Raw genomic sequence first — 22,077 nt, forward strand, 5'->3', positions numbered from 1 at the left:
GGCTTATCCCTCCTGTCAAAAGCATCCCACTATTCATTGGATGCCTCTCTCGTCGGATGAGAGAGGCATCCAATGAATAGTGAGATGCTTTTTCCATTGCTGTGCCCAGCAATGGATTCACCAGCTGGTTAGAGGGAGTTATGGAAGGGGAGAGGGAGGTGGGAGCTCACTGGGATAGACTTTAGGAATTCTGACAGGTTTAGGAGGTTGGAGAGAGGAGGGCAAGTTGGGAATATGAGGCTGGGGCTTGTTATACAAACTTTTTAAAAGGCTCAGGTCACGAAAAGTGCTGTTATTCAAACAGAGTCCTGTTTTGTCCAAAGAGACATGCTTGGCTCTGGCTGTAAGAATGAAATTCATGCAGTTTGTCTCTTGGTAACCCAGTTTAATAAATGCAACATCAGAGTACTGACAATATGTTACATTGACATTACTAAGGCAGCATACCACTGAAAGGGCAAGGGCTTGACACCTAGACCTTGGGCTATCCATAAGGAATGGCACACTGGAATTAACCAAACCAGCTGCATGAGACCTTTAAAGGGAAATGAGGCAAGACAAATATCCATAAAGAACCTATCTGTGATAAATCTAAACAGCCCCTATCCAAAACAGGGTAGGGACATTTGTTCTCCTGGGATAGTCATATCTGACACATCCCTCACCGCCTCCCATTTTTACAAATGGGACAGTGGAAAGAGGAGCTGTGACCTGAAATAGGTAATGAGACATTTGCACTGCTGTGATGAACTCAGCAGACATTGGATGTCATTGTTACTGTCACTATAGTTATATGTGACTATAGCTGGCACAGGAGAAAACTTTCTTCTGAAGAGTGTAATTTGAATTCTGATGCCTTATGCAGTTGATATAGGTCTTATCATTTCTGTGATGCTAACTGGCCCTCCATGATCTTCCCCTTCTTAACCTGCATGATGACTTTCTCCCCACTGCAGCTGCAGGAGCTGATTGATGCTGCAGGCAGTGTGCTGGCCCGGTGCTCTGAGAGACAGGTGGCAGACCTGCAAGCGAAGCAGCAAGCAGTAGTGGAGAACTGGGAGTCCCTGAAGTCTAAAGTGGAACAGCGCAGGGAACATTTGGAACAGGCCTGCAAGCTTTACCAATTTCAAGCAGATGTGAGCACTCCTGCCTTTCTGTATTTTCATTGTCTATTAATGCACAAAGAAATCTGACTTCATGTTATGTGAGCATGAGCATGTGTGTCTGGCACACAGGTCTATGTGACAGAATGTGAGCGCAGACAGGTGTCTGTGCATGCCATTTGCTAAGTGTATGAGAGCTCACAGTTGTGAGTATATATTAGTAGATGGGGAAATATTGTGCCAGTGTGCAAGGGATGTTCATATGTGGACATATATGAGGGTGTATGTTTTGTAGGGCAACTGGCAGAAGTTGACATCAATGTGCAGGTGGAGAAGGAGGTAAACCTAATTTTCTCAGAGTGTGAGCACCTGCAAAATCCCATTGAAGTCGATCGTAATTGCTAATCCTCAGTATCTCTGCAAACCAACACCTGTCTGTCCATGTAAGCATGAGCGTTGATAAGGGAATGGACAAGTGGATGATTCTGTGGGTGTCATCTGTATGTGCATGTATATAGGGGAATGAGTGACAATGGACCATTTCAACATTTTGTTTCTAATTGGCAGTTTCAAAACAAAATATCAATTGGAATCAACTTCGGAAGTATTTTTGTTTTGACACAAACCATTTTTTCCAGTTCTGTTTTAATAAGAAAAACTGAAAAATTCAGATTTGGTTGCAAATTAACCAAATATTTCGGGGGATTTCTTTGGTTCAGCCACTGAACTGAAAGATCAATTATTTGCTCAGCTCTAGGAATGACCCCACGGTGCTGTAGGCAGCTGGTGCAGAGGATAGCATGCTGCTCTAACCTGCAGCTGAGTTCTGGCTCACTGCCAAATGCCCCCAAGTTCTGGTGAGCACAAAGGGTCATGCTGCTTCCCTTCTTTCTAGCTGTGCTGAGTGCTCTTCAGGGCCATTGAAATTATGTGAAAGGCAGTTGTAACAAATAAGAGGTAATATTTTTACTTTGTTGATTTCTAGATAAAGAGACAACTGTGTATTCATTTGTCCTGGTTCATGTTGTGAATCCTTTAATTTAAAGAAATCAAATAATCATTACTGTAGAAAGGGACTTCTCCTGGGTTATCTAGTGCTTCCCTCTGCATTGTGTCAGGTTTGATTTCATTGTGACTAAACAGCAGGGCTGGCCCTAGTGACCACGGGTCCTATGACAGCAGAGGGCTCCAAATCTCTGGAGGAACCCTCAGTGGAAGCAGGGTTTAAAGTGGGTTTCATGGTTTAGTAAAGGGCATGGGCACCCATGTGCTGAAGTTTGCACTAGACTCTACGTGGTTTCAGGCTTGCTCTGCTCAAGAGTCTCCTATAGATTGGAGTCTTTTCTGTCCTTGCATATTTCCAGCAATAGTTCAGTAAACCCCTGTGGCTGCTGGTTCATTCCAATGCTCTGAATAGCCCTAGATTTATGAAAAAAGAAAAGGAGGACTTGTGGCACCTTAGAGATTAACAAATTTATTTGAGCATAAGCTTTCGTGAGCTCCAGCTCACTTCATCGTTTTTTTCCCAAACACTTAAATCTCAGTGAGCCTGAGATATTTGCGCTGTGTCAAGTGGAATGTCAGTGACTTGCGTGATAGCCAGCCCTGACTCTGAATTACAGCCGTGCAAGCTGAAATGAAATCTGCACACATGCACTGAAACGACCTCCTCAAAAATTATCATAGTTACTGGTGAGGGTCATGTACAAATCATAGTCACTGGTCACAGCACACATTTATAATTGATTAAATTTTCAAAATGAAGCATCTGAGTGCAAAGCATGCAATCACGCATGCAAATGGAGCATGATTATTTATTTTCTGCGGTGGAGTTTTAGTACCCTGCAATAAAAGAGCACCCATGCAATGCTCTTCAGGCCTTTGACAATGTGTTTCAAGTACACTAATTAACAAATAGATCCATCCATATCCACAAGATCACCTCAGATAGCCCAGGGACAGTTTAAATATCACAAAAAGTTAAGTAATCTTCCCACGAGCATCCCATGCCCTCCTGTTTTTGACAGGAGCACAACCTTTATTGTACACTCAAATGAGAGATCAACAGTAAGTGGGCAGGTTGGGGTTCAATCAGTTAGGTGCACAAAACTGTGCTCACAGACATGTAGAATTATTTTTAGCTTTACAACTTTCCTCAGCCACATTCTGAAAATAATTCTCAGGTGTTTGGTGCGTGTTCTTGTACATCACTGCCCCAGCTGAGAGCTTCAAATGCTGTCTCCGAAATTCTAACTGTGACTATCTGCCTGCAGAATTTTGAAGAAAATCTGTATAGCACACTGCAGAGATGTCTGAAGGGCAACAGAAAACATCCTGTTATTGCTGATGAGACATTGCACAATGCTGTTGTGGTTCTGATGTTACAACAAAAGGCCTGTGGGTTTTTTAATACTGAAAGCAGATGTTCCTCTGAGCTTTTAGTACTCCCCTGTTGAGGTTCATAATAGCATTACAAGCCTTAATAGAATATTATCCTTGTTCTCTACAGCTGCATTATCTGTTATTTAAAGATGAACAATTATGCAGTGATGTACCAGTCTGACAACCTAAGCCTGAGACTAACCTGACCCTGGACTTTTTCTTGGGTTCCAGGTGTGGGACTATTTCTCCTGGACAGCAGAGATGATGAGGGAAATGAAGACTGAGGAGACAATCCGGGATATATCCACTAGCAGCCTGAGGCTTACCCAACACCAGCAGCTGTTGGCAGAGATCGAGGCACGAGAGGAAACATACAATCGGGTGGCACAGCTAGGACAGTCGCTGCTGCAGGAAGAGAAAATATCAAAAGAGGTCAATAGAAACCATTTAATAGCATATCTGGGTTCACAGTTGCATGCAGAACAGCTCAATACTGTCACAGATACCATTCTGTACTCAAGCTGGGCTTGGATACATAAACCCCCACACACACATATGTCGTGATCCACACCCAACTCAGTAGAATATCTGCCTTCGACATACATGAATGTTCTTTCATACCACTTCATACATGAGGGTGGACCCATGTGGGAATCAACAAATACCTGCCAAAGCAGAGTTTGGGTTATCTGAGAACTTTGGGATCTTTTGAGCAATTGAGACAATGCTACTTACTTCCTGGATTGGATTTTTACAAGTTCTTGCCTTCCAGTTATGGTACTACCTCCACACTAGACCAGACTGGGCAAATATACTGAAAAGGCTCAAACACATAAGAAAATCTAAAGGAATAACTGGCAAACTTTATGCAGCCCAAAAAACAAAAGAAAGATGGGAAGCGGAATCCTAGGGTCCTAGGACAAGCATCCTCTAAAATTCCCATACAACCACCAGTTTCTCATGTTGGAGGGTATTCCAATGTGTCTCCCATTCTTACAACCCAATAATCACCAACAAAATGAACTCCAACAGCTAACATCTCTGTTGGAAGGGATGTAGGCTAACTATCCTCCACCCATGCAATTGCTGGAGAGCAATACATTTTGATCATTTATATACAAAATCTTATAAAAAAAATTTGACATTCTCTTCAGTGAAACCTTGGCCCATTAGGTTGTATGGGACGCTCTCCTAAACCTTTAAAACAGAAGTTATGATAGGACACTTGTTCAAAATATTAACCACCGCTGCAATAAAATACATTGTCACAAAATAAAACCTTGTATTCGAGACATGGCTAGCAACAATGTAAGAAACTAAAGGGATAGCACAAATCACAGCTCTAATTTGACTGTCCTCAGATCTGCTTGAGGGTTGATAGACTTCAACCAATTCTCTGTTTACAACAAGCAAGAAACAAGGACAAATCATAATGGCTCAGAGCTAAAAACATGTACTGTACCCAGACAGGACATCAAACTGTCATTCAACTCCTTGTGAATGAGTGTACCTGGTGAAGGTCTAGCAGCTCATTTGGGGACCGGCTTGAAGCACAGGCTGTGTCCAGGTCAGGTGAGTCTTAAACACAAGACCCCCCGGACGCCCTCCGAACTTTGCTCTGTGCAGATCGTGTACCTTAGGATCAGGTTTTGCTGTTTCCAGAAGCATGAGCATCGTTCTTGTAGTTAATAAAAAGTGCCGTGCCTTCTCCTCTGACCAACCTATCTCTGAGTGCTTATTAAATGTTACAATGTGCACCTACCATAACTAGTAATCTTCCCAATTCCCAACCTGTGAAAGGCTTTGAACATACAAGTACAGTTGAAAGAATAAGAAGTCAATGCTGATAGTCGGAGGCCTATGGACACCAACAGTTTTGGCAGTTGGAATACCATGTATTTCAACACGGATGCTCCATGTGTTCATACGCGCTTGCTTTATGGCACACAGCCCTGGTGCTGACACCTCATTCCAGTCTCTCTCCTTTCTGTGCCTACCGTGGGGCCATGGATAACAAGGAATAAATTCTGGAGAAGGAGCCTAAGAAACAGCTACTATTGCTTTATGTTTGGAATGGGCCCCAACATATGTATACAGACATACACTGTCACAAATATTCCTCCTCACATGAAACTGGACACCCCTTAGCTTCTCTGCCCTTATACAAGTGCTAACACTTATTCCTTCTCTCCCTTGTTTGATAACTTTGCCCAAAGTGCCATCGAAGAGGTCACTCCCAGCTCTGCTTTCTCCTGCATGCCTTCCCCTAATCCCATGAGCTACAACAACTAAGACGGGTTTTCCTTTGTGTACCACCTTCAGATCCAGGAGAAGTTGTGGGCTTTGTTGGAAGAAAAGGATAATGTGTACCATCAATGGGAGCAGAAGAAGGAGTGGTTGGAGAAGATACACCGAGAACAAATGTTCTACCGGGATCAGGGTCACTTGGAAAAGATCCTGAACACTCAGGAGGTGAGTGACCTTTGCTTCTGGTGAAATGCTTCCAGCCTAAAACTCATGTGACTGTAAAACTGTAACTGGGATTATATGAAGACCCAGAGTGCAGATGCATACAGGATACACTGAGGCAGGGTGTCAGCACTTGAAATGTATTTCCTCACCAGGCCTAATGTTCCCTGCCATGAAAACTGTGGGTGCAATCTCAGATGTAGTTTTATATGGCTCTGCACAAACTAACAGGTTGTCAGAATGCAGCAGGTATGCCAAGGGAGTGTTTTTTTCTCAACGACTCCCATGCCCATCACAACTGAAGAGATGAATGGAACTGAAGCAAGTAGAATCTCAGGGTAGCTTCTCTTGCAGAGGTGATTTTATGAGACATTTCTTGTTAGTTAAATCTCTGAGATTGGTTACAGTGCAGCAGAATGGTTCCTGGCTTGTGTTGGACTTTGGTTAGATCTGTGCAAATGCTTCATACCTTGGTGCCAGTGGAACTTTCAGACGCAATTGAGCAGCAGCCAGCTTCCCTACAATGTGTGTGCCACAGAGTCAATGCACACACTTGGGAGCTGCATTGGCAGAGTGTCCCTGAGCTGTATTGTGCAACGATAGTTAACCCTTTGCAGTTCAGGGGCTTGGAGCCTCCACTTCTCAGTGCTGGTAGCGAATTAATTTCTGGGGAGAATTCCCAACATGTGGCTCTTTTGGCAGCTGTGGCCTGAGTTCTGAGTTTGTGCTGTAACCCGAAGCCAGGAGAGTTTCACCTGGTTTCAGGTTTCTGTAGTGAAGTGTAGCACAGCTCTGCTGGCTATAAATTTGTATTTGTTGCTCAACTAACAAATGACACAGGTTGGAAAATACCTACCCTCAGTTCCTGCCAAGCGAAAAAGGACTGACTGACCCTGCTAACATCCCATGTGGATAACATCATCACAGGAAGCTCAGGCACTGCGAAAAGACTTTATTCAGGGTGAATTCTGGCTTCGGCATATTTTCTTAAGAGTGAAATGGAGATCAGCCAACACACAGATGTGTGCTTAAAAGGAAAATACAATATACCCATTTTCATAAAGACAATCTGCTGCTGAGAAACATTTCTTGCTCTGCCTACATTGAGAAATGCAGCTGAAAATAAGTGCTACAGATGAAATTGGCGTTTCTTATTCTATTGGTAAAGGCAGCCATTTTGATGAGAGGGGATACCCCAGCATAAGGGATTGCAAGGCAGTGTCTATGCTGCTTTATTACCGGTTCACTAATTTATTTCCCCTGAAAATGCATTGAGAGCTACAATAAATGTTGTTACCTCTTGTGGTGGGACAGATCTCCACTCCCGTCAGATCAGGAGCAACACCCACCATCTCCCAAAAGGGGTGCTAGAGGGGTATAGCCTACTAAGCCGCTACTATGTGTATGCTATCTCAAAGGTGGTACGCACAGGATTGCTGATAAGAGGCTAGTCTTTCTCGTGCTCCCAATCACATTGCATGGGCAAGGGTTACAAAAGATTATACTGCTTTCACATGGAAGAAGTCAGTATACACCAATTCCAGTGGTTAGACTCGTGCAGACACCAGCCAGTGCAGTTTAGTTTCACTTTACTTATGTATCCATGTAAACTGGGTGCTGCTGTAAGCAGATGAATAAACAGCCTAGGAGAGTCAAGTCCACCATCCACAGAACAGGTGAAGTACAATGCAGACCAAGCTTCCACTGACTGCCTTGCCAGCATACCTGAACCCTGATTCAGAGCATTGTAGCAGGCAGTTCAGTCCTCAACCTTTCTCTGGAGACTGCCAAAGGTGCCAGTTGTGATATTGGTTTCTCTGTTGTGGATACCTATTCACAGAACTGGCTCCTTTGCTTCCTTCTCCCTCCACCCAGCGCATGTTAGGGTTGGGGTAGAGTTGCTGCAGCACAAATGGGGTGGGGGGACAATATCACTAGGGTGCTATAATTTGTGCAGAGGCTGGGGCAGAGAATTGGAGAGCCATAACTGGCTGTCTGACAGCCCGCCTGTCCCTGCACTCAGCAGAAACTGAGTGCAGCAGAGAATCTGCCCTAGATGATTTAAAAGAACACTCTTGGTGTGGAAGGAAGAATTTTGAAAATATTTATTTCTCCTTATTTCTTATACTAGTCCCTTGGAAACTTAAATGTGAGACATTCACTAAAATGTTTTTTTTTCATTCTTGGTGTATTTACACAGGTTTATTATTGTAGGGTTCCTGATACTTTGTTGCAGATTTAGTCATATAAAGAATTGCATGGGATGTATTCGCTTAATTATTGTTTTAAATAAAAAGGTAGGTCATATTTTGCCATGATCCGCTTTGACAAGTACCTCTTAAAGGTAGGGGACCTCCTTTCATATTGAAATCAAGCAAAGCATCTACATGAGACTAATCAGATTATGAGATACCATGGGTTTGTGTGCACCAATATGCAGTTGCTAGCCAACTGTACATCTCCCTTCTCCCTGACATAGCCTTTATCGTCACCGAGACTATGGCTACACTGTAAATTATGGGTGTGATTCCCAGCTCACGTAGACATACTTGCACGAGCTCTCATTGAACTAGAATGCTAAAAATAGTAGCGTCACACACACAACGACAGTGCGGACCAGCCGGCTCCCATACAGACCCACCTGAACGCCATGGGTCTGCACTTGTTGCTGCTGCTGCCTGTGCTACTGTGGCTATGCTACTATCTTTCACAGGCCAGCTCTCACAAGCTGGGAATCACACCCCTAATTTGCCATGTACACAGAGCCTGAGATGTGACAATGCCTGGAAGAGATCTGTGGATGGATGAAGAGCAGATGAGTCAAACTTAACCCACGAGACATATAAATGATGTTGGTGGCAAAGGGAAGACACATAATTTACTAAAAACACAGGGTACAAGAAAGCAGATGCTCAAGTGGGTATGACGCCTCTGGATCAGATTGTACTGGTCACTACTCTTGGGCTTGCAGTTTGCCACAGTACTGAGGAATGCTTTTCTTCCACCACTGAAAAGCCAGGAAGTTGTTCATTTTCACCTCAAAATTAATCTGCTGTAACTCTCTTCACCTGATATTGATTAAAAATGCCACAGAGAGGCTGAAGTTGGTCTAGCATGTGTCAGCATGCCTCAGAAGTAAAGAATGCAGATAGAAACACATCTTACCTGCATTTTGCAAACTTCACTCATTCTCTGTTCATTGTAAATGACAACGCCAAGTCCAGTTTTCACTTATTAAAGCCCGTAATGGTATGGGACCTGGCTACTGTGGAGACCACCTCATCCTCCATGGCCCTCCAAAACAGCTACACTCTGTAGTGATTATGAAGCTGGAGAGATGCGGGGTTAGGCTGTTAGGCTGGGGAACAGAGTTCTCCATGATGGGACCTGGCTATGGAACTTCTTGCCAAGAGAGACCAGACAGAGCCCAAGCCCGAATATGTTAAGCTCCAAATATAAAACCTTCTTCAGTGAGAGAGCTTTCCCTCAAGGAGTGGCATCTATAAAGAAATACAACAGCAGAGCCAATCAGGTTGACCAATAATGTCTCATTGTTGCCTAGTACTCCAATATCGGTCCATCTGTATCAATGTGTTGTCGGTTGTCTAAGGTCTTTACAACAGGAACTGTCTTTTTGTTCTGTGTTTGTGCTCTACTTAGCACAAAGGGGTTCTCACTTCTCTTCTCTCTCCATATGGGAATTCTTCACACAGATCTTGCCTCAGATTCTGCCTCTGGACATTTATTTGAATAAAGGGAGAGGATCAAGAGATGTGTTGGTATCCTCTGCAGCTGGTTCCATCCATCTACTGGGTGCAGAGTTTGATAAAGCTGTATATCGGTATTTATTTAGTTTGTATTATATGCGTATCCATTAAAACAGCAGACGGGGGATTTATTCCATCAGACTGAGCACTACTATGGCTATGCAGAGCTAAAATGTGGCTGAGTAATGACACAGGTCCTCTTCCTTGGTGGCGTGGGCAGGAACGAAGGACAGCACTTTAAATTGCCATTTCTTAACAAGTGTAGTGGTAGCCGTGTTTTGTCTCTAATTTCGTAACAAGATTTTATTCCCTCGTTTGCCCCCTGAGGCTTCAGTTGTGGACTTTCAAATCACTTTCACAGGGAGGATTTTGCCATTTGCTGGTCTTGGAACAGACTGAAGTGAACACCTGTTTCAAAAGGATCCCCGTCAGGCAGGCAGACATTTCACAACTCTTTTCCCTCCTTTCTGACATTTTGTGGGTGGGTGGGTGGGTGGCATTACTTAGCTGTGTCTTTTTGTAGCCACGTGTCTGGAGAATGTGCATGTGTCTCTTTAATATAGTTGCTTCAGTCAGATCCCTGTTGTGGGTTGTTTACGTACACAGAACATGCTGCATATACCTTGAACAAAGTCTCTTCCAGCAGCAAGGAATAGGGCAAGGAAAAAGGTAAGCAGCCCACAGTGTTTTAAACTAGAACTGCTTTCTCATTCGTTCTCCGTGCCAGTGTGACATGTTTGACTTCGTGCCAGCATCTTATGTTACATCCAAGTTGCTTAAACCTTCGAAGGATTTCAGCAGGGTTTAGTCTAGGATCATTCTGTGCTAAAGAAAACAGAGCACATGTGGAGGAAATTAGGCAAACAGATATCTTTTTTTATTGCTGAATTCTGTTGTGCCATTGCTTGGAACAGTTGTAGGAAATTCTCCTAAGACCTGTGAACAGAGATCTTGCCATTCTGAGTGCAGACAGGCAGCGTCTGAGACAGATGAAAAGAGAATAAACTTGCTTTGTTTTTTAACATAAGTAGACCTCTATATGCTCTGCTCTCTCCCAACCATTTCAAGGCAACAGATGCTTTGCTTAGGTTAGCTACTTTGGGTTTTTTCACAGACGACATAACGGCAAATTCACGGTCTGTCTCTGGCAAGCATTCTTGGCTCACTCCTCCTCTGTCTGCAGTCTCCCTGTCAGAGAGCAGAGACTCATACTTGATAATTTATCTTTCAGATCATCACATGCTCATATCGTTTTGCAGACGGGATAGGTGGTGATGGTGGTAGCGTTAGAGGAATAGAGCTTTTTATTTCGAATGTGGATACTTTAGTTTATCCTTTTTTTTTTTTCCCGAGGAATGTTTATTAACCTCTCACTCCTTCACATCAGAGGAAGAATGGAAATTTCCAGTGCCAAAGGAACAAGGATTAGGAGTTTATTGTAAAAATAGGGGGAAAGGCAAGTTTCTATTGCTTTGGTTTTGCACAGTTTAGGACTGAGCTGCAGGATGTCATGCAGAGACCATCACTGCAAGACCTCATCTGCACCAATCTATGTTTCCACTGTGGAAGTGATGCTGTCTTCCAGTAGAGTGACCCCACCACCAACCTTTGAATCAGCTGTGCAGGGGCAGCCTTTCCAGAAGATGCCATCCTCAGCGTGGTATCTTCCATCTGGGCAATCAGCAACAGAGAGTACTCCAAGCAACATGTCTTCTGGGCTTTACTGTTCAAGGTTAGATGTCATCCTGGCTCAGACAAATAGGCAGAAAGATTTCAGGAAAGATAACCCGTGCATTAATCCTTCTGACATGGCATCTACATGTTCCAATCTTCGCAGAGACCCTCGGGGCAGTGGATATGGGAGTTTTGGCATTTGGTCCACACCCACATCTTGTAAGCAATGCTCAGTAGGAGATCAAAGTGTCTGTCACTCTTCCACTGATAAAAATGGTCCCATGAAGCTTTCAATGTCTTTGCCTTCTGCTGCTTCTTCCTCAAAAGTCCCACCAAGCTGGACATCACGTCTAGATGTTGCTCTGTCTGCCATTCCAGCTGTTTCACCACTCCATAGCAAAAGGATTCATGCAACGCTGGCATCTTGTAGCTCAGCCCCACCCCAACGTGGCTACAGTCAATGCAGTGTTCCAATTCCAGACCTCCATGCTTCAGTGAAGCTCTACATTTCAACCTGCAGCTTGGCAATAAAGCCTTTTAGAACTGATACTCAAATGAGCAATCATGCTCATTCCAGCCTTCTAGTGCCACAACTGGAGAAGATGTCTGGTACATCTGCTGGTCTCCCAACAGGATCCCAGGTATCTAAACAAGATTTTGCCTCACCTGGGTCTCCAGGTCTTCAGATTACAAGATTTCATGTGACTTCCTCTGCCGAATGCCCTGGCCTTCCCCAGCAAACAGTCTCCAGAGAAATATGGCTGTCACCAGCTGTGCTGACTAGAAGAGAAAGTTCTGTTGGTGGAAGTGAGGTCCCCAACACTGATTTAGATCCCAATCTGATCATCTTTCAAAACAACCCTTCATCTGAGTCAGCATTTGGGAAGACTCCATGTGAAAGGCTAACGCCAGCTCACCACAAGATTTCCAAAATAACCTTAATACTTGCCACCCCTTGGACTACTCTGCCTATCCACGTGGTAAGAGAATTCAGAAAAAGTCCAGCACCCACCATCTTTATCAAATCACATGATCCGGATGCACCTGGCCCACCCCTTCACCCCGTTGGGATTGGGGCTGGCCTCTCTCTATCAGTGAATCCAGTTTGCTGTCCAGAATTGCTCTCTTCACAACAACATTGGGCAACATCTGGTTCAAGGCCTTCCCAGGATGCATGCACTGTAGGAACCGTAGATCCTGACACCCTCTTAACAAACATACCAGCCCGCGCTGCAAATGTGCCACACAGAGCCGGCAGGGGTGCATGGCGTCCATCTATCGCTGTGAACATTGCCTCCTTTGGAGCTGGGAGGAGAGTGGTAAAGATTTCCATTCCATTCTAGGAACATTTGCAAACAGACCTTGGTTACCCAAGCCATGTGGATTCCTCCTTGTTTTCCTCCTGGTGTGCTCCTATTACCTAGAGATGACTTATCTATTGGAGTAGACTTGTCTGTGCCATTTTTGTTTTGTTGTCATTATGGCCACAATTGAGCTCGATCCTGCAAGATGCTGAGCATTGTGATCTGATCCTGCAAATCACATGCTAACCTTTAAATATGTGAATAGTCCCACCAGTGTCAATGGAGTTACTTGTGTGCTTAAATGTATGCATGTATTTAAATGCTCAGCCCCTTTCAGGATCAAACCCTTTGGCCAAGAATTGTTTTTTTTCTTTACCAGTCACTGTGGGAACCTGTAGATACCGTCAGTCTATTCTCTTAGATTTTCCTGTATCACAATTTTTTATTTGCTAAGTTATCAAGTTGTGCTTTATTTCTAAATGGATAATTCCTTTCGCTTTAACTTTTAATAAGTACCCCTTGGTTTGTAAAATTAATATGTTTAAGTGCATAGAAAGAAACTACTTTTATGAGAGCAAGCACGCGAGAGAGGGAGAGACCACCCTCTCTTGGAGGAAAGAAGGGAATTTTGTCTCTCTAAAATCTGGACATCTTCACAGTGTCTCTACTAATGAAGCCTGGGGGAGTTGAAGGGGAATTTAGTATAAGTTTTCAAGCAAAAGGTATCATAAGTAAACATTTTAATGTTAATATTGTAAAAGTATTAGGATTCTGTTTTTAAACCTATCGCTTATGGGGTAGGTTTTTTTCATTATAGCAATACTAGAAACTGAATATTGACTGAGTTCTGTGCGCTTCCCATGTGTATTTCAGTCAAGGGCCATGTCATGTATTTATATTCATATATGTAAGAAATAACATACAAATGGAAGGATGGGGAAGAGCACCCATAAATGTATGTAATATAAACACACCTCAAGTGCATTGTGAGACATGAGGCCACAAGCAGAGTGACTTTAGTATGTGAGACATATGTATATATTTTTACAAACATTTTGTGTCTTCTTCAACTTAAAATAAAGAGGTATCATACTGTAATTGTACCTTCTACTCAATACAGCATAGTAAACAAATAATTCTGAAATATAAATTGTATTAAGTGCTTTATTTATTTCTGCTAAGAAAAATCTAATCTTGTTTTTCTCCTTTAAATTTTTGGGTTTAGTGTACTTTTTCATCGGACTTTAGACCAAGTTGCTCCCCACTACACTAGCAGAGAACTTCCCTATCAGCTTTAAGGTTTTTCAGGAGCCTAAAACTGTTAGCGACTGGCCTATTCCTGCCATTGGCCACACTTAGAACTCCCAGAGCCTCCAACTGGAGTTCCATGTGTGGAACAATCGCATCGGTTCCAAGATGTGTGATGTGCTGGGTAGAATACTTGGAGCTGGTCAGACTGTGAAGAGAAGCAGCTCAGGAAGTGAGTGGTTGAAAGATTCAGTCAAGTGCTGAGTTACAATAATTCTTGTTCTGGGAAAAAATAATATTTCTTGAACGACAAACTTTTCTCTGAGCTGCAACAACCACCAACAGGTCTGTGTGATGAGCTGGTAAACTTAAGGTTGTAATGCCCAGAGAGCTAGTTATGCTAATAACCAGAATGTTTCCTTTGGGTTTTCTCAAATAGCTGATCTGCTCTGCCAGGTGAGTGCGTATGTTGTGCCTTTCAGTTTAAAATAGGAATTTATTTTGACATTATGGACCAATATAACTCTGAGTTTAGCACTCTACTGACCTATGGTGTGGACTTCACTGTCATAATGACAATATAGTTACATCCATTTACAATGAACTCAGGGATAGTGAAACTCCATTTGAAACCGAATGAAAATCTTGGTTTGTTTCAGCACTTTGCATTTTTAACAACTTGGCCGTTTGTTAAATTTCCATTTTAAATCTCAGAAGGGCTAGGTCTACTCTGTGGCTTTTTAGGAGTCTTTGCAAATTTTCATTTGAAAAGGGAGGCTGTTTTATAGCGAATGTTTTAATCTGTGGCTTTTTTTTTTTTTTTTGGTCTCTAAGAGTTTGGCAGAAGTGATTCAGAACAAAAACACTTAAACAAACTTGAAAGAAAGCTTATGCCCCTTGTATGCAATGTGGGGCCCTGGCTAGTTACCTGGGGAAAACAATACAGTTCATTGTATTTTAAATTAACATTTCTCATTAAAAGTAGGAGTTTGGGGACCTCTCACAGGCAGCTCCCTATTGCCCCCCCCCCAAAAAAAAAAAAAAGAAAGAAAGAAAAGAAAAAAGAAAGACTTAACTGGCAAAGGGCCTATGTCAGAGTCTGAGAGCCAGTTTCCATTCTGCTTTCAGATTGTTACAACAAATGCTTTAATGGCAAAGTGCTGCAGTTTTCCTCATTCTTAAAGTCTCATCTAGTGTTCAGTTTAAATGAGGAAAGGACAGTTTCTCACCACACACAAACTCCTTCAGCAGGGTGCTTTGCGCTATTGGTGTTGCTTTCTCTCAGCCACATCATCACTAATGGTACCACTCCTACAATACTGGAGGCTTCTGTGCTGACTCTCTTTGTATCAGCACAGAGTTAGATGCACTGCTCTGCGATAGCTTCGTTCAAGGCCCAGTGAAGTCACTAGGACTTCTTCCATTGTGTGCAATGGGGCTTGCCTCAGGTTTTCAGTGCTCTATATTCCGCATCCCTAGAAACCACCATGGAAGTAGGAGCAAGTCACAAAACTCTCCAATAGCAACAGCTCACTGTCCCCACCCTCATTCTGTCAGATGTCACCAGTGGCTTTAGTAGGGGGTAGTTGATGATGACCCAACTCTCCCTTTTCAACTTTCTCCTCCTTTGCCCACCACAGATGCAGTAGTGGGGAGGTGGATGGCTGCCCACTCCTCCATGTGCCCTAGAATCTGATACAGATGCCACTGGAAAATAATCATATAAACAGGCCTGGAAGTGCACCTGTGGAAAGCTGTACAGACTCTGACAACTATGTCTAATGTGACACGTTTCCATTTCTCAGGTGGATTTTTCCTTCCTGAGATTGTAGCTAAGCCATAAAACATGGCAAAGGATGTGATATGCCTTTAAAGCAGCTTCTGCAGCGGAGACACAGTATGCAAGAAATGCAGTTTCAGATGGAAGAAAAGGGGACTGTAGTGGGATGAGGAATTGCTCAGAGTCCAGGACTAACAGATTTAGGCTGAAGGTATTTTTTCCAAGGTAACTAAGTCTGGTGGTAACTATGGGGTGTCAGTTGTACAAGGAGTAGGGTGGCTATTTGTCTGTACAGGAGACCTATCAAAAGTGCAATGGGTGAAGTTTTTCTCCGCAAGGCCCAACCAAAGAAGAACATTAAAACAAACAAAAGTCTTAGCACCTTTATTCTGCACCCCTGAACTGTAGGTTAGTTAGAGGAGCCAGGGTATGAGGGACAATAATGTTTGCTTTAAAGTGTGATTAGTTTTAATATGAAATAGGCTTTGATGATGATCCATCCCTTTATCCAACCCAACACTTTTTGAGGCAGACTTCTTAAGAGCCTAGGCTTGGTCTATGGTGGTCCCCCTCCACTAAAATTTAGTTGTGGGGATATTTTTTAACCTGTCTTCTCATACTCACAAGTGGATTAATGCAGCCCAGCTGATAAATCTAGACTGGACTAAATACTTCCCTGTACACTTGTCTGTGTATGCAAAATATTTATCTCAAGTTCACTTCCAAAAAATGAATTGGAAGGTGAGTCCAGGACTTGATTTCAGTCAGTTGATCCAACTGTATCCAGAGCTTCCAGCCTCAGCATGAGGTCTGGCTGACACTGTATGTAAAGTATGTCAGGTAAGCCTCTCCTCTAGAAGCTACTGGGTGGGACAGGAAGATTGATTGATATTTCTGGCTAGACAAATGGTTTCACCATTGGTTTTCCAGTGTAGCTGTGTAAGAATATCTTTGCCCTGGTATATATTACACATTGAGATGTGACTAAATTGGAATCTTTTGCAAATTGTAAGAACTCTTTCTGGACAATATCATTTCTCCCATGCACATATATATTGTGCGATACCAATTTGCCAATATTCCTGGTGGGGCTTCTTCCAGGAGCATTGATCTTCCTGTTGTTTCTCTGATTGTGTTTTATTTTTTCCCTCCTCTTAATTCCTTTAAATTATACCTTGGTCTCAGACTTCTCTTCCCTTATGCAAAACTAGAAACTGTCTGTGCAGCCATATGTTTGTCCAGTGGCTACCCCACTGAGTACCAAGCCTGACACTAATCTTTGACCAAGCCTTACCATAGCCATCTACTCCATTAAAGTTTTTGTCCTGCCTTTTTCACACAGTAAAAGAGAATGAACTAAAGAGCAATTCATTCAAAGGAAATGCAGCAAGTTACAAGCTTCCTGCAGAAGCGGGGTTTTTTCCCCCTCAAGGGGAATTGATTAAGTGTGTTTGTTTTGCATTTGGGGGAAAAAATGCCTTAGTTACAGAAGGTATGGGAGACACCTATTTGTGCAATTGATTTCCCTAAAACCAGGATAACGTGAAATACAGCTCAGCACTCTGGGGATGCATGTGGCATATTCAGCAAACATACAAATAATTTCTGAAGTGACTAATGCAGAGCTCGGTTCTCCAAAAGCTGTCCCTGCTATTCCTGTCTAGGGTCTCTCTGAAGCACAAAACATTGGCTGGAGCCAAACACATTGCAGGCAGGTGCTGTGCAACCATCCTCCACACTCACACTTCCCTATTCTTCAGTTAGCTCTACTAATGTATCGTCCGCATCCTCGGCTCTTCCAACACTCTCTCGAGCAGTGAGTGATAGTACTAGCTTGAATTATGCAAGTGATATACAAGCTTCCTCAAACCTTTCTCTCAACACACCTCCACTTTGCCCAGAAATGTGCAGCTCTACCCTTTTATCCTGGTACGTTTTTCCTCTGCAATGTCTCTCCTTCCTCCATTAATTGTTTAATGCCTGGTCCTTTCTGGAGCACACTGCCAGTGCTGGTGTTAATGTCTCATGCTAAAATGCATCAGATTCACCCAATTTTCACTTACAGGAAAGTTGGCTAGAAACTAATTCAACTTTTGTTGGTAGATTTATTTGAAAACCAGTGACCTGGGAAACTCGGTAGATGAGGTGGAGCGGCTGATCAGGAAACACGAGGCTTTTGAGAAGATTCTGACCTCTCAGGATGAAAAGGTAAAATGAAGAATACTGTATCAAGTACAGAGGAGAAGTCTTGTCTTATGGGCAAAGCATAGACTTGTTGGTTGGGCTGATATGCTTAAGCCAAATAGAGAATACTGGGAAGGCAGGAAAGTCTTAATGAAGTCTAGTGAAATAAGAAGGCTGAGAAGTGGAAGGAAATCAATAAACAGTCCATGGTTTTATCCTGGCTGTAGTGTCTTATTACCTGTAAGAAAATTGCCCAAAGATTGGAATACTGAGACTTACCAGAGGAAATCTAGAATGAGTTCTTTACTATGTGCTGCTAATAGCAAATGTTCCTATTCCTTCCTCAAAAACAAATTTTTAGAGCAAGAATATAGATTAGTTAGCACAGAACACCATGGGGCAAGGATTATGTAAATATATACTGTGTGTGTGTCTGCAAAACTAGTAATGAAATGTTGTGTGTGTGTGTGTGTGTGTGTGTTTTCCCCTGTCCTCTATGGGATAGAAGCAGAACTGCTCAGCTGTGTATAATAGTTCCTAAGCTGCTGTCAACTAATGGAGATTCTCCTTTCACCCATATAGCTGCTGTGTAGGTCAAAGTGGCCATGATGTGCGGGCGGCATAGTGGCAAATGGGAAATCCTAGGTGGCCACAGATGTATTACAATGTTATTTTAGCTTTTTCCTGCCTTTCTCAGTTCTTCCAGAAGGGCCATCTTTTTAGGTATGGTAAGAAGGCGACAGAGAAAGGAAATTGTTTCTGTCATATTCTTCCACGTGTTAAGAGAGACAGCTGTGATTTCAGTTTTGTTCCCTTAAAAGGTGACATCTCTTCAGGAACAGGCAAAGAGGCTGCAGAAGGATGGTGGGTTGGAGGGGATAAAGATCCAGCACAAACTGAACTCTGTACTTGAGAGGAGGAATTGGATCAAAGATCTGTCTCAGAGTAGACGGGAGAAACTGCAAACCACACTCCTTCTCGTGCTCTTCTACCAGAACCTCGTAGAGGTAGGTGTAATAGCTATTGCCAACTTGCCATTATAACATAAGGAAAGATACTCAAGACTTTATGTAACCATAAACACTTAACTCATTGCTAAGAACTGTCCAGATAGGCTGTCGGCAGGGCTCCAAGCGCAAGCAATGTGCGTCTGCCGATAAGGCTAACTGCATAATGATTCCCTCCATACAATACTAGAGTAAGAACCAAAATTATCCATAAAATTCCTACTATCATTACATTTCCACCCTTTTAAAAAAGGCATACAATTTAACTACATTTCAGTTTTTTTATTTAACTGTCTACTTAATTTAGCATCCATAATCTGAATCCTTAAGAGTCTAGAACAATTAGCCTCTGTATCCAATGTATCGAATAGGTTTTCTTATCACTCTGCCTTGAGGTAGTGGCAGGATTATCAGTGTCCCACTTCTTTCTATTCGAACTGACCACTTGAGTCTCAGTAGCTTAAGCAGACTGAGCTGGTGTTGCTTGTATTTGAGTTGAATGTTGACACAGTTTCTGTTTGTCCCCTATTTTTATTCCCCACTTGCACAGTTCTTTTAGTGTTCGTCAAATCCTTTCTGTATCTTCTATAGACATCACTTTCCTCTGTCTCAGTAAGACAAGATCTGGGAGCAGTGTGTTGGTCAATCGCCTTTGCCTGTTTCCGTGCTCTTTTTTGGCGAATACAAACAGTATCTCCATTTTCTTGTGATAGCAGCTTTGTACATTTGTCAAAGAAATATTTCTGCTTTGCTTGTCTCAATTTTAAGCTAGTTTGTATATCTCTTTGCATTAGGTAGGGTTTCAACAACTTTGATGAAGTTGGCAATCTGGTTTTAAAACATCTTTTCCTGTCGAGTTGAGCAGGTGATCTTCAATTTCCTATAGGGGTATTCTAATAACCCTATCCAATATAATAGGGATGTGTGTTACACAAAACAGATTTTTTTAAATTCTGATTCACAGTTTGAACTGCTCTCTCAGCTATTCCATTCAATTGTAGGAATAACAGACATGATGTTTTGTGAATAAAGTCCTATTGCTTTTCAAAAGTTTTAAAGTCTCTAGAGCCAAATTGTGCTCCATTGTCACTAATGAGCTCATCAAGGTATGTTATACCTTGCAATTATAGACTTGCAGCGTCTGATGATAGACACCCTTGTGGTGTCCTGAAACAAGTAGACTTCTAAGTATTTTGAATAATAATCAACCAGAGTAAGATAATCTGTACCTTGACATTTAAACAGGTTCATGCTAAGTTTCTGCCATGGTCTGTTGGGACCTCATGTGGTAACACTAGTTCCTTTAGATCTTTGTTTCTGAAGGTTTAACATGTGTTTCAATGGACTGTACCATGTCCTCAATTTGACTACACGTCTGGCCAGTAGACAGCATCCAAAGCTCTCTTTTTATGTAGCTCTGCTCCCATATGACTCTTATGAATACAAGATGAGATCTCCTTTCTGAGATATGATTCTGTTACTTCTGAAGACAAGTCCATCTTGCATACTTAGTTCCTCTCTCTATGACCAATAAGCACAACTGTCCTCTGGTACTTCCATTCTCTGGTCTGGCCATCCTTGGGAAATTGTTTGTTTTAAGGTTTCAGAGTAACAGCCGTGTTAGTCTGTATTCGCAAAAAGAAAAGGAGTCCTTGTGGCACCTTAGAGACTAGAGACTTAGAGTCGTCACTTTGGATGGGCTATTACCAGCAGGAGAGTGAGTTTGTGTGGGGGGGGCGGAGGGTGAGAAAACCTGGATTTGTGCTGGAAATGGCCCAACTTGATGATCACTTTAGATAAGCTATTACCAGCAGGAGAGTGGGGTGGGAGGAGGTATTGTTTCATGGTCTCTGTATGTATATAATGTCTTCTGCAATTTCCACGGTATGCATCCGATGAAGTGAGCTGTAGCTCACAAAAGCTCATGCTCAAATAAATTGGTTAGTCTCTAAGGTGCCACAAGTACTTGTTTGTTTTAACGTTTGCAGGACATCATTTGCAGTAGCTGTCTGAAATTCCTTCAACTTCTGTTCTGAAATATGCAAGTAAGACATCGTGAGATGTATTGCAATATCAACTTCCTCTGAACTGACTCCTTCACCATGCAATTTGGACACTCTGGATAAAGCATCAGCAATTCCTAAGACTTTCCCTGGCCTGTACTCAACTTTCAGTTGATATTTCTGGAGTGTTAGCAACCGTCTTTGAATCTTTGGTAGAGCACTGCGCAAAGGTTCTCTGAAAATGGCCAAAGGAGCTGTGTGGTCTGTTTCCATTGCTGCTTTTTTCCCCATAGATAAACTGACGAAATCAAGTGAAGCCAGATAATATTGCCAGCATTTCTTTTTCTATTTGGGCACAATTCTTTTGGGTAGTTGTCAGAGCTTTAGAAGCAATAAGCAACAGGAGCCACCTTTTGCAGCAATAGCCCTTAATCCGGAAGAACTCGCATCCTCTGGCACAGCAACTGGTCTTTGACATGAAAGTACTTTATCACAGATGCCCTTGTAAACAATTCTTTCAAATGCTCCTATGCCACCTCATGCATTGGCATATGGGTGAACTTGACATCTTTTCCCAATAGTTGTCTTAAAGGAATTGCTACTGTTGACATGTGCAGCATAAATTTCCCAATGTAAATAACCTTCTGTTTTCAAGGAAAGCTCCCAAATATTTTCTCTGTCGGAGCCCATTTGTGTTTGCTCTTGTTCAGTCAGTCACAGATGCCTTTCACGATACCTGTCTAGAACTCTCTTGAGCCTTTCATCATGTTCTTGTCTGGTATTTCCCCGGACCAGTATGTCATCTATATAACATTCAACATCTTCCAGACTTTCAAATGTCTGTGGAGCATTCTTTGGAATACTTCAGAAGCTGAACAGATGCTAAAAGGAATTCTGGTGAACATGTACCTGCCTAATGGTGTGTTGAGTGAACAGTCTAGAATTTTGTCAATCGGCTGTATTTGCCAAAATCCACTACTGGCATCTAAGACAGTGAAAACTGTAGCTTCTGCTAACTTGCTAGTGAGTTCTACTTTAGGTAATTGAAAATGTTCCCTTTGTGTCACTTTATTCATATCTCTTGCATCCAAGCATACTTTTCTTTTATCTCAACCTGATTTGTCGACAGTTAGTATGGAATTGACATTTTGTAAGT

General features: G+C 42.5%; 1 protein-coding gene across 1 annotated transcript in view; it reads left to right on the forward strand.

Annotated features, from left to right (window-relative positions):
* SPTBN5 (spectrin beta, non-erythrocytic 5) overlaps positions 1 to 22,077 on the forward strand; it is a 143,786-nt gene that overhangs the window by 58,409 nt on the left and 63,300 nt on the right. Inside the window, exons 32-36 of the mRNA XM_077819983.1 lie at positions 957 to 1,136; positions 3,717 to 3,917; positions 5,808 to 5,957; positions 17,831 to 17,935; positions 18,733 to 18,918. Coding sequence (XP_077676109.1) covers positions 957 to 1,136; positions 3,717 to 3,917; positions 5,808 to 5,957; positions 17,831 to 17,935; positions 18,733 to 18,918 — 822 coding nt within the window. The remainder of the gene's footprint in view (positions 1 to 956; positions 1,137 to 3,716; positions 3,918 to 5,807; positions 5,958 to 17,830; positions 17,936 to 18,732; positions 18,919 to 22,077) is intronic.

Source organism: Eretmochelys imbricata, chromosome 6, assembly GCF_965152235.1.
Source record: "Eretmochelys imbricata isolate rEreImb1 chromosome 6, rEreImb1.hap1, whole genome shotgun sequence".
Taxonomy (NCBI): Eukaryota; Metazoa; Chordata; order Testudines; family Cheloniidae; genus Eretmochelys; species Eretmochelys imbricata.